General features: G+C 51.5%; 3 protein-coding genes across 14 annotated transcripts in view; 2 read left to right on the top strand and 1 right to left on the bottom strand.

Annotated features, from left to right (window-relative positions):
- LOC116098715 (WD repeat-containing protein 91) overlaps positions 1 to 4,424 on the top strand; it is a 27,544-nt gene extending 23,120 nt beyond the window's left edge. For all 3 annotated transcript variants that reach the window (XM_031381516.1, XM_031381515.1, XM_031381517.1), the window contains exon 12: positions 2,329 to 4,424. In XM_031381516.1, the coding sequence (XP_031237376.1) occupies positions 2,329 to 2,493 (165 nt within the window). In that variant the 3' untranslated portion in view covers positions 2,494 to 4,424. The remainder of the gene's footprint in view (positions 1 to 2,328) is intronic.
- A 1,199-nt stretch (positions 4,425 to 5,623) lies between these two features.
- Cyren (cell cycle regulator of NHEJ) lies at positions 5,624 to 10,230 on the top strand. 6 transcript variants are annotated; one of them, XM_031381508.1, is made up of 4 exons: positions 5,624 to 6,092; positions 7,178 to 7,350; positions 8,307 to 8,382; positions 9,227 to 9,532. In XM_031381508.1, the coding sequence occupies exons 2-4, from the start codon at positions 7,211 to 7,213 to the stop codon at positions 9,530 to 9,532; spliced, it is 522 nt and encodes a 173-aa protein (XP_031237368.1). In that variant the 5' UTR covers positions 5,624 to 6,092; positions 7,178 to 7,210. The 6 variants fall into 6 exon arrangements, with proteins under 6 accessions (XP_031237368.1, XP_031237369.1, XP_031237370.1 ...); XM_031381509.1 differs by having other exon boundaries at positions 5,625 to 5,822; positions 9,227 to 10,230; XM_031381510.1 differs by lacking the exon at positions 5,624 to 6,092 and adding an exon at positions 6,639 to 7,036.
- Positions 10,095 to 12,500, bottom strand: part of Tmem140 (transmembrane protein 140) — a 12,117-nt gene continuing 9,711 nt past the window's right edge. For all 5 annotated transcript variants that reach the window (XM_031381504.1, XM_031381507.1, XM_031381502.1 and 2 more), the window contains one exon: positions 10,095 to 11,445. In XM_031381504.1, coding sequence (XP_031237364.1) covers positions 10,866 to 11,445 — 580 coding nt within the window. In that variant the 3' untranslated portion in view covers positions 10,095 to 10,865. The remainder of the gene's footprint in view (positions 11,446 to 12,500) is intronic.

Below are 12,500 nucleotides of genomic sequence, written 5' to 3'. Positions count from 1 at the left end.
TACTTATGCATATGTGTGTGGTGGTACCAAGAAGAAAGTGTTAGATTCCGTGAAATTAGAGTTACAAGTGGTTATGAACAACCCTAAGGGATGCTAGGAGTTAGCATCTCTTAAATTATGATCATATTTATCTATTTATCTCTACTTATCTGTCTACCTGTCTCCTATTTTTGTGTGTAGGTATAACCTGTGTGTTTTGTGTTGTGTGTGGGTGGGTGGGGGTCAGAGGTCATCCTGTAGAACTCAGTTCTTTCCTTCCACCATAGGATTCCTAGTGACTGAACTCAGATCCGTCTTGGCAGCAAGTGTCATTACTTACTAAGCCCTCTTGCTGGCTTGTCTACATTTTTGTTCCTGTTTATAGATTGAAAAACACAAACAAAAACAAAGCAAGCAAACAAATAAAACCTCTCTAGTCCGAGCTACTCAGTTCGATTCAGGGTTCTGTACCACCGAGAGCCTGTGGGTACTGTCCTTTTCACTCGGATCATCCAGAGATGAGGGCTGAGGGCTGAGCCCAAGACCACGTGTCTGGTGCTGTGAGTTCCTCTCCCTCCTTCAGTGCTCATTTGAGGGTGTTTCCCTGCCAGTGGTATTGTATTTAGTCTATGAGACCGAGGGGTCCTCTCAAGTGTCTGATGCCACTGCTTGTCAGTCAATAAACAGCTTGGGTTTGAACAGTTGTGTGCTAGGCCTGGCACCACTGTACTGCGGAGTGGACCAAGGGGTTAAACAATGTCTGTGCTTGCCTGGGGTTCAGACACGAGTTAGACAGCAAGTAAGTGACAGACAGCTAAGCCCTGAGCAGTTCCCAGAGAACCTGGGTGGGGTCCAAGTTCTCAGGAAGACCTAGAGGGAGGCTGCAGTTTGTGGGCTGGAAAGAGAAGGGGTCGGGACATCGAAGGGGACACTTCTAGGGCCTCAGGCTGGGCAGAGACCCGTGGGGAACTCTGTGTGGGCTGAGATGGGAAATGAGGAGCTTCCCACAGACCCGATGACTGCTCAGTGACACCTGGGTTTGCTGTCACTAAGGCTCCTCTTTCTGCAGAGGGCAGCATTACTGTGTTCTCGTCCTCCCCACAACTGTTAGCTGCATGATCTCTCGTGAAGCACTAGTTACGAGCCTAGTTTCCCCCTTTAAGGCTTGTTGTAGTTGACTTCCAGGAGAGCTGTTCTCTGTCGTCTAGATGGAGGAATGGCTGTATATACATTTTATTTTAAGGCCTGCAGCCTTTTCCCCAAGCGTTTATACGATGTACAGTCAGAGTTGCTCTATAATCAGATGATGGGTTGACAAGTTTTCCTGTGTAATTTTTTAAAGTGTCATGAATGGTTCCAGTTACTTAGGGTGTCTGCTAAGCTTCAAACTGCATTCTTACAATCCATAAATAATTCAACCGATAGCTTTTCTAGTGATCTCTTCACGAATGCTTTCTGCCACGTGCTCACAGGTGTCACAGTGTTGCTAGGAGTCATCTTGTTCTAGTTCCCAGAGTACCAGCATCTGGCCCTTCACACATGCGCATAGTTCTAGACGTGTGTGTGTGTGTGTGTGTGTGTGTGTGTGTGAGTGTGTGTGTATGTGCACGCACGCGTGTGTGCATGTATGTGTGTGCGTGTGTGCATGTGCGCGCGTGTGTGCATGTGCGTGTGTGCATGTGCGTGTGTGCATGTGCGTGCGTGTGCGTGTGTGTGCGTTTGCATGTGTGTGCGTGTGTGTGTGTGTGCATGCATGTGTGCGTGTGCATGTGTGTGAGTGTGTGCATGTGTGTGTGTGCATGTGTGTGTGTGTGTGTGTTGCGTGTGTGTGTGTGTGTGTTGCTGGACGGCTGGCTTGCTCACACATTCATCAAGGCCTTCCTGTGCCTGGCCCCATTTGGAGTGATGTGGCTGGTCATAAAGGTCCTGCCCTCCCATAGTTTGCATGCCCACGGTGAGAGCTGTACCTCAAATGAATAAGTAGGTCCACAACTTAGAGTCAGGCAGTGGCCAGCAAGGAGATGCTGTAACAGGTGGATGCTATGGGGACAGACAGGGTAGGTGCAGGTGACTTTATAGATAGGTCAGGGCCACAGAGGAAATGCCATCTTCTGAAGAGCATCTCAGGGACTTGGTTTCCACACGAGGCAGACTGACTACAGTCAGAAAAGCAAAGGCATAAACAGGCTTTCCAGAAAAGTGGGGGTGTGGGCCAGGCCACATTCTCAGATTGGGGTGGCCACTCCCAGGCTTAAAGTGGTTTTTGGACACTAAAAGCTTTTGGTTAAAGTGTGTATGCTTGTGAGTGATGTCTATTAATGTTGCTTCTTCACTCCTGTCCTCCTACAGCTGGGCAGTGAAGAGAAAGTTCTAGAAAACTGTCTGAGCCTGGGTGGCCACCGTGCCCCCGTGGTCACCGTGGACTGGAGCACCGCCATGGACTGTGGGACGTGCCTCACAGCCTCTATGGATGGCAAGATCAAGCTCACCACCCTCCTAGCCCATAAACTCTGATGTCCAGCCCGGGTGACACGCGGGAAACAGAATTGTCTCTAGCAGAAGAGAGATGAGACAGGGGACAGGACAGAGCTCTCGTTCTGTACTGCCAGAGCTGTGGATCTTCAGGAAAGACCTCCAAGGGGTCTCAGTCATCCAGACGCAGCTCCTGGAGCAGGGCATGTGGAGTGGGCTGCTGTACTCCCTAGAGACTGGGACCGGGGACTGTAGTGGAGCACAGGACAGGTGCTGGGCAAGGAGCCACAGTGGTGCACCGTGTTCAGAGGCATTGACTGTATTTTGTACATAATTGCTTATTTTTCTTTTTTAAGGGGAAAAAAATCAGAGCGAGATAACGCTCTTACAGTCACTTGGTGTCTCTTTCTGGAATATGTGAGTCACCTGGGCCTGGTGATAGTCGTAGCTCCCTGCCTTGGTTATTGGACTTCAGCTCTCACTAGCCTCAGCCGCCAAGTTTCTGGCAGAGCTGAGTTAGAGTTGAGGTGTAGACCACGGTGCCCTCTTCTGGCCTCAAGCCAAGATCTGAGCATCTTCTGCAGAACCTGAAAGCTGTTGACCTTGGTTAAGAGGCTTCTGTGGACAACAGGCCTGAGAGCTGGGCCTCCAGCTCCCGCACCTCAGGGTCTTCTGGCCCCAGAACTCTCAGTGGTGGTTCCCTCATTCTTCCAGCATAAAGTCTCTGAGCTTGAATGATACCAGCTGCCTGCACCTCTGTCTGTCTCAGCCGGATCAGCTACGTCTGTACTCCTATCATGGCCTGTGCTCTGGTCTTTCATTTGGGAGGACCACGAGTCCCATCCCTTGTCAGGCCTAAATCCTGTTGCTGAGACCAGCCATGAAAGAGCCATTATAGGGTCAGTGGGCGTGGGCCTGGGCCCCAGCCTGGGCCTCCCACATTTGGCACGGGTGACCTTGTTACCTGCTTACAGCATGCCACTTCCACGAACAGTGACTGCTTGGAATAGTCATTTGATAGCTTCTTTGGGCTCCATGCTAGTGGTGGGCTGTGGGGCTGGTTAACTCCCAAGTACATAGGGAAAAGCAGGAGTGTTGAGGCCTGGGCTTCCTTCTAGGATCGAAGGAAAAGTAGAAAGTGATATATAGGAAAAACCTATATATCATAGTTACTATTTATTATTGGTGTGCATGTGTGTGTTGGGTGGGTGGGGGAGGGGTGGGATATGCCACAGAGGTCACAAGACAAGTTGGTGTAGACTCAGTTCTCTCTGTTCATCTTTATGTGTATTTGGGGGATCAAATCAGGTGGCCAGGCTGCATGGCAAGTGGCTTTCCCTGCTCATGGGTTTTGCCCATGTCCACACTGACATGAAGGGGTCAGTCCCTGCCAGTTCTCCACTCCAGCTGACACAGCCTCATCGTCTGCCCCACCCAGCTTTGTGGTCCTGGCTTCTGTCTGAGTCAAGAGCCCGTGGTTTAACTTTTCCTCTAGTTTTTCTGTCTTACGGCATGTTCTCTCTCCCCACTGTATTCCCCACGACTTGTGAATTGGTGGTTTTAAGGCTCAGAGACAGAAGGACTTCTCCAGAGCCTGTTCGTCCCAGGAAGAACGCATCCTTCGAAGCACCTGTTTGGAACCTGTGAGGGCCTTAGCAGGGCACACTCCTTTGCTCTCCTTGAGTGAAGGTGACGTGGAACACGACCGTGAAGGCAGGTCACACTGCAGACCTTGAGCCACTCTTCCAGGGGCTGAGAACCTTGCCTGGCAGGTGCAAATCTGAATTTCCCCCCCTGTGCTCTGGGCCCTATCTCTGCTGAGCCCCAAACCCATGCCCAGGAGCTCAGCATGAGGCCTGGAAGTACAGTAATGGTTACATTTCGGGCTGACTAAATGAAGCTGACATTTGTTACTATATCCAATCAATTTATCTGCCAATTTAAAAATAATAAAACCCATGTGGACTCCAGCACAGGCAAGTCTCCTAGCTTGGTTCCTTGCTCCTGGGGTCTTTGCGGACAATTAGGCTCTGTATAGAGCCACGCAGGTTTCTCGTCTTAAGCCTTATTTGCTGGGTGTCCGTGGAGAAGTTTTAAGAAATGTGCAGGGTTGGGAGAGTTAAGAACCAAATCAAAGGACTGGCAGGATGCCCTCTCATCCAGCTTTAGCCTTGCTTGGCTCACATTAGGTGAGGTTGAGGACCCTATTTACAGTCAATGAATGCTACTTTCTTGACAGCCAGGGACTGTCCTCCCAGAAAGGTTGCAGCCTGGCCTGGCTCAAGAGCAGCTAAAATAACCCTTGGGGTCATATGTGGGATTGGAAGCCATTGGTTTAATCCATTAAGACTTGGGACCTTAAATTTCCTGGTCCAGGCTATCAGTTTAGGATTGACGATTAGCGTTCAAGAAGAGCCAGGGAGCTGGACAGTAGTGGCATACGCCTTTAATTCTAGCACTTGGAAGGCAGAGACAGGTGGATTTCTGAGTTCGAGGCCAGCCTGCACTACAGAGTTCCAGGACAGCTAGGGCTACATAGAGAAACCCTGTCTCGAAAAACAAAACAACAAACAAACAAACAAACAAACAAAAGCAGGGAGAGACTGGAGAAAATGTGCGTGACGGGAGCTGTGGCCCAGTCCAGAGTGCAGTTCTAGCTGACCTGTAAATCAAATATAGTCACTCTTGATTTCTCCCTTTGCTCCAACGTGCCAGAGAATACCCTCCCCATGATGGCCTACTCCTGGGTTTTCCAGTCGTTGTCTTCCGTGGCTTCTTTCCCAACCACCCCAAGCTGCATTCAATTATGAGTGAGTTTAGCTGAAAGACCCCGGACACCTGGGAGCTTGGTGGCCCCTCCTCCACTTCTCAGAGGGGACTTTGGACCACCAACATGAATGTAAAGCAGTAAATGGGAATTTGATTTCTCTCCCTGAACTGCCAGGCACCCCGTCTCCTGGGACGTGTTAAATTTGGTTTCCTGGGGGATCCCCTGGCAGAACTGTCAAAACCCCTTTGCTTCTCCTAGTTACTGACTCTGGCCGCTTTCTAAGAGCCAACCGCTGCCCCTCAGTCACAACAGCGGACAGAAACCAGGGCCTGCGGATGTGACCCATGGTCGGCAGGGGGCGCCCGGGGCCCTCCGGGCCAGCCAGCGGCGGTTCGGGAGCGCGCCGGAGCCGGAAGGGGCGGGCGATGGGATGCGTGCGCGCTTCGCAGTTCTGAATCCCCGGAACCCACCAAAAGGACCGCAGCGCTGCCCACAGTCCCATTCAGTCCCCAGGCCCCCGGCTCTGCGCCCTCTGCGGTAGGGAGGGAGTGGCGAGGCCAGCTCCGCGCTAGTGTAGCGAGAGCCCGCGTGTGCCTTCTGGGTGAGATTTTCCAGGGACCCAACGGGCCCGACCCCATCAGCGCTGAGCTCCTGAAACCTTGCGGTGGGCAGGACCTGGCTGCGGGCTCGGTGGTTGATGGCCAGCTTTCTGCGATTTTGTGCACGCTAATTCTTAACTACGTCTGTTTCTCGCCTATAAAATGGACGTGATGATACACATGTACTGCCGGGTCTGATTCATTTCTGTACACTGCCATTTACCCGATGCGATGGCATTCCTCTTATCGACTTCTGTTCTGTGGCTGGACAGGTTAAGATGATGCCCTGCTAGTTTTCTTGTTTGTTTTAAGTGAAGTTATAAACAGTCATTCTGGATGAGCCAAAATGATCTAGCGGTGAATGTCGGGGATAGGGGGAGCACTGGCTAATGAAATCTGTGGATTAGAAGGCATGGGGGTTTTAGTAACATATGTTTTGTAAAATGAGGTATGGTGCAGCGGGAGGGGGTGCCTTAGGGGCCTATGCTGAGGCTCGCTCCCCTCCCCTCCTAAGTTATCAGCCATACGACGGACCTAGTATAAAAGGAAGTTCATTTCCGGTCATGAGAAAGGGGGTTAAGAAGGGAGTAGAGGCAGAGAAAGAGAGGGGACAGATGTGTGTGTGTGTGTGTGTGTGTGTGTGTGTGAGAGAGAGAGAGAGAGAGAGAGAGAGAGAGAGAGACAGAGAGAGAGAGACAGAGAGAGAGAGACAGAGAGAGAGAGACAGAGAGAGACACAGAGAGAGAGACAGAGACAGAGAGAGAGACAGAGAGAGACAGAGACAGAGAGATTGGTCAGAGAGCATGACAAGCCAAACAAGCCTGTTCTATCAAGCCAGGCTCGTACCTGGCTGTTGCTAGGTAGTTGAGCGGAGCCTAGAAGGAATGTTAGCATGCTAACAGTAACCAAATCACTGTAGAGGTGAGAAGTTTGTGACAGAGATGGTCATGGATGGTTGGGAGACAGAGGAAAGGGAGACCAGAGTCCCCTTTCTTCCTCCTGGGATGCAGAAGTGACAGGAAAGCATTTCTGTTGCTCCAACTACCTGTGTGAGATGCAGAGCAGTGCCGAGGTCACAGAAATTTGTCTGCAGCCCCCATTGTCCTGTCTGCTGCTAGTCCTCCATGTGACAAAGTACACATGGCTTGGCCTTCTGGGCTCTGCTGGCCTCTGGGTCACCACAGGCCTGCCCTACACTGACCAGTAATTACTGCTGGTAACTGAAAGAGCATTGACTTACTAGCATCTTCTGACTTGGTTCCTCCTATAGGCATTCAAGATCAGCACCCACGGGGTGGGGGTGGGGGACACATGAGCCTCCTGTGACAAGACCGTGTGATTTTTGGTCCTGCTCTAGAGAAGCAAGTCACTGAGTGGAGAAACTCTAGCCATGGAAACCCTAAAATCTGAGACCAAAAAGAGGGTCCTCCCCTCATGGATGACAGCGCCTGTGAATGAGAAAAAGGTTGTATCAGTGAAGACAACCAAGAGGAAGCAGACAGCGGCCATGCGAGTTGGGACAGCAACAAGGTGGGACAGTGTGAGGTCAGGGGGCTTCTCAGTAGCTCTCCTGGCCTGTCAGAGTGGCAGGACAATGAGGTGGGTCCTTCCTGCAGTGCCTAGAGGTCTCTACTTGCCCCTCACAGAGAAGTACCACCTCGTGAGTGAGTGCTTGCTGGTGAGCTCCACGTTGGTAAGGTCCTGCCTGGTAAGGTCCAGCCATCTAGCTGTTGGTGCAGGCTTTGAGCTCTGCATACAAACCACGCCCCCAGGAGCTGTTTGTTCAAAGTGCTTATCTCTTCTTCATTTGTGACAAAAGCAAGACCAGTGGATCTGAAATCTAGTCACCCAAGTGGTGCCTGTCTTTTCTGTGCAAAGAGCTTTTTGGACAGTCAGCCAAGAAATCTGAAGTTGCTGATGTGAGTTAGGTGAATGCTGGTAGCCAGGGCAGGAGAGCTTATCAAGTGGGAGGGAGGTGCTGCCATTCTCTTAAAAATGGCAGGAGGCATTCAGTGCCACACTCGCTGGCTCTTTCCTGTTCCCTCGGCAGTGGTCACAGTCCCGTCTAAACATACCCTCACGTTCACATTCAAACTGGGCTCTGGCCTGGTGGCCTGTATTTGCTATGTCCACTGTTTGCTTTTGAGACTGGGTCTCTCTCTGTAGCCTTGGCTGGCGTGGAACTTACTATTTAGGTCAGGCTAGCCTGGAACTCAGAGATCCATCTCCCTAGTGTTGGGATTATAATGTGTGCCACTATACCCAGCAACCCACTGTGGATTTCAAGGAGTAACGGTGGGAAGCCAGCCACCATCCCCACTCCCTGTTCTTTGTGAGGGAAACCACAGAGGGTGGGTTGCCCTGTGCCCTGTACCTGGGCCATTAGGATGAGGAAACGCTACAGTTCAGAGAAGCAGTAACTCCCTTACTCCCTTCCTCCTTGTGAGGCGAGGCCCTCAGCTGTGGCTTTGCGTCTTCTGTTTCAGAACCCCTGCCACCAAGACTGTGTACTGCATGAATGAAGCCGAAATGGTAGATGTGGCGCTGGGGATCCTGATTGAGGTAACATTCGTCCTGTCTCTTCTGACTCCTATGGCTGGCGATTACTCATGGGTAGGAACTAGCATAGATCCCTTGCTCCTGGTAAGAGAGGCACTCCCAGGCTGCCTCAGGTCCCACATCTTCCTCTTGCTTCCTCTTCTCAGCCAGGTTTCCCTCAGCCACTGTGTGTGGTGTGCGTCAGTCACGAGGGGTGAGCTGCGCGGGTAGGGTGTGGGTGTGAGGGAGAGCAGGCACTGTGGGAAACCGTACTGACATGTGAAGGGTACGGTGTTCACTTGCGTTCTTGGGAAGGCTATCTGTTGGGTAAGAGGACTCCTTTCTAGTGGTCCTCTCCTTAACAGGAGATGTTCCCTGGCTTCCTGAAGGAGTGAGAGCGACCGACCCCATTGCACAGTTCTTGTATTTTCTGTGTGCCTTAAAGCAGTGTATAATCTTCCCAGTGCTCATGGCTACCCCAGAATGCACTGATCTGGGATACTGATATCCCCAGGAAATCAAGGCTTTGTGGCCAGCTTTAGACCCACAGTAGATTCTGTGGCCTGGGCTCCTGGTGGTCTCGTGTCTCACTTTTCCAGCCACGTTTTTCAGTTGGATCCCTTCTCTTTCTACTCTGCTGTTTCTCATATGTAGGCCCTGCATCTGTTCCTAGTGGGCCCTGATCCTGAGGTGTGGGGGGAAGTTAGAAAGGGTGGGTGCCCATGGGGTGGATGGGAGCATGTCCCGGCCTGGTCATGTGCTATGCTGGCTTTTCGGTTGGCTCAGAGTACATCCGTAGCACTGTTGAACCAGTGCGTCGGGGAAACAAGCCGCTTGTGCTGAGACTGCCATTTCTTCTGCTCTGCAGGGCCGCAAACAGGAAAAGCCCTGGGAACAGCCGTCTCTGGAGGCCACCGATAAGCTGCAGCTCTCCCCTCTCTGTTCCACATCCCCTCGCACCAGCTCCCCCGGGGGGAGCAGCAACGAGGAGGAGGAGGAGAAGGAGGAGGAGGAGGAGGAAGAAGAAGAGAGTAGTAGGAGCAGCTCGCCTGCTCTAGGCCTCAGCCCTCCCCAAGGACCAGAAGTTTCTGACTCTCCCTGTAGCAGAAGCCCCGAGGAGGGAAAGGAGGAGGAAGATGCGTTAAAGTACGTCAGGGAGATATTTTTCAGTTAGTATGAGCTGTTCGCTGCTTCTGCTGAGAGCTGCGGGCGCTGCCCGCCCCTGCCACTCACAAACACCAGGCTTTGCTCCCAACTTCCAGTCCCAGGAGGCTGTCAGTTTGGGTGGGCCTTTTTCTGTAGCAGGATGCAGAAATGCATCCTGTTACAGACTTATTTCTGCACCGCCCTCTAGCTCTGAGGCTTGGCAATCCCAGCCCTGTGTTGTTTTGTTCACAGTAAAAATGAGGTCTTGGGCCTACTTGCCAGAAACAAAGAAAAACAGAGCTGCTGAGAACACGGGAATTCTAGACGGGCAGCCAGATCTAGACTTAAAGAGACCTGTGAGCAGTCTGCCTCATGACACAGTCCAGCAGTAAGCTTCCCCCCTCCCAACTAAACAGGCTGGCAGCTGCCGGCCCACAGTTCCCTGCCAGTCTAGGAGCAGGAGGCTCTATCAGGCTAGTGAGCCATACAGGTGACCTGCCTCCCACTGGTCACCTCTCTTCCCCCCTGGTCCCTGTAAGGGAGAGTGGGGCAGGAGATGCTGAGGACAAAAGATCACACCAGAGTCCACGTTTCTTTGTGTTCACTCTGGCTTTTGATGAGCATAGAATGAAGAACTCATTGCCATGTAGGTTTTCTGATACACAGACACTGAAAAAAATATATGCTGATGCCCCAGTGCATAATAAAGACCGTGCTTTTGCCTTTCCAGTTCTGGGTAAGGTGAGGCGACGAGTTGTGTGTTCGCGGCAACTATTCAGTCCTGTTCACCTTCCAGAATTTGGCACATTTTGAGTCTGCATCCCTGGGTCACAAGAATGGTTTAACGATGATTCCTGTTTGCTGTCAGGTCGAGGGACCCATTCAGGGGACCCTGAAAAGCCATCGAGGTTTCTCTTTGTGCTGACAGGACACAGTGTTAAAGCAGTTTTTTTTTTTTTTTTTTCCCTAACCGTCCCATTTGTTGCCATAACCATCATAGAGTTCTGGTTTGACACTTTGCCCAGATAGCTTGGAAGTTTGGCCTCTGACAGACTCCCTGCCTGGGGTTAAAGTGAGGATTGGTTGATTAAGGCAGGAACCCCTGTGCTAATGAGCTCCATGATACCCTAAGAAACTGCAGGTACCCTAGCCCTCCAAGCTGCTGCTGGGTTCCTTGACACCCCAGCCCTTCTGCTCGGTGGGTGGTTCCCTCTGCTGAGCTTGATATCCACATTAGCTATGCCACAACCATTAGCTAAGGTCGAGAGGATCCCACCCAGCCACAGGTTCTCTGGCACCTTTTTGGAGCACAGTTGGAACTGAACCCTTGCAATCCCATGATAAGCCTTTGTAAGACTGGACTAACAGTTCTCCCACTGGTTCTTGTCCTTCTTATCCCGTGGCGGGAATGTAACCGTGGCCACAAGCAAGAAGATGAGTAAAGCCTGCGCTAGGCACAGAGCTAGAAAGCCAGGCCCCAGGAAGGAGAGCCTGAGCCACTTCCACACAAAGGAGAGGAAGAGGGTTAGTCCGCCAGCCAACAGAACAGAGGATGCTGCCAGGAAGCCCACAGCCAGCTGCCATTCTCCCTCATCTCGGTTGTACTGGGCAAGAAGGAGAGGCAGAGGGACGAAGACTGTAAGGACCAGGGCTCCATACACACCAAGCCTGGCCAGGGCTAGGCCAACCTGAGGAATGCCCAGCACCTCCAGCTCAGGAAAGTTGTAACACTCTAGGGAGCCAATGTCCTCCTTCCACAGACAGAAGTTGTAGAAGCCGATCCTCAGGTTAGGTAGGTCAGCGAGGTTGCCAGCCTTCCAGAGGAGAGCGTAGAACATCAAGGACAGGGCCGCGGCCAAGAGGATCATGATGCCCACAAAGGGCAGGCAGTTGTTCCGCCACAGCCTGGAGGTAGCCATATGTTCTGCTGTTGCAGGGGGCCTGGAAAAGGTCACACAGGTGAGTAGCCTTTCCTTGTGTTTACAAGTTCCTATTCTTTCTGCCCTCATGTAGACAGGAGGTCCCAAGTCACAGCCAGGTCCTACTCACAGTGGCCCACTAGTTTGAGGTTAGAAGGAACTGGGTAGCTGTAGAAACCTGACGTATCCTGCACCACAGCCCTCAGGCTTTCCTGCAGCATAGGTACCACAGGCCGTTGGCAGCTCTCTGAGAGAGTGCCTCAGATCCTCACAGAGATGGGTTTGCAGGTGTGAGGGTGAAGGGCAAGCCTCACTGTGAGTTGAGACTGCAGCTTGAGGTAGGTGTAAGAGGCTTGACTGAGCCTAAGCTCAGCTGCTGCTGACAACCCCTTAGGGAACTGAAAAACTACCCCGCTAGGCTACATGCCAGTCAGTTCAGTGTCTGTGTTCCGGGTGTGCATGGTCAGCAAAGCTCTGTGGCTCCGTTGGTTGGATGTGAGACTGGGTGGAGAATCGGTGGCCTGCGTCTCCTGCCCTATTTTGGGAACTGAACCTCTCTCTTGGGATGAAGCCACACTATTGTATGCTGTTGATTTTAAAGCATGTCTGTCTGCCTCCTCCCTCCATAAGAAGAGTAATCTATTACTCTAGGAAATTCTGGAACTTTTTTAAAAGAAAAAAATTAAAATAACCCTTTATCCTACCACTGTAGTAAAACCACTGTTCATATTCCATAGACATTTCCCCTATGTGATTGTATTTCTTTAAAGCGTAGTGTTAAATGGAGTGGTTTTCACTGACTGTTATGGGCATTTTTCATAGAATATCATGAGATATTCTTTAAAACATGATTAATAGTTGCATAATATTTAATTCATAGGCCAGGTGTGGCAGCACCTACCTTCAATCCCAGAACTCAGAGGCAAAGGCAAGTAGATCTCAGAGTTTGAGGGCAGTCTGGTCTACAGAGTGAGTTTCAGGCAGCCAGGGTTACACAGAGAAACGCTGTCTCAGAAAGAGAGAGAGAAAGAGAGAGAGAGAGAGGGAGTGAGGGAGGGAGGGAGGGAGGGAGGGAGG

Source organism: Mastomys coucha, unplaced genomic scaffold (assembly GCF_008632895.1).
Source record: "Mastomys coucha isolate ucsf_1 unplaced genomic scaffold, UCSF_Mcou_1 pScaffold20, whole genome shotgun sequence".
Classification (NCBI taxonomy): domain Eukaryota; kingdom Metazoa; phylum Chordata; class Mammalia; order Rodentia; family Muridae; genus Mastomys; species Mastomys coucha.
Note: the sequence above shows the minus strand (reverse complement) of the source record. Positions and strands in the feature narration are given on the sequence as shown.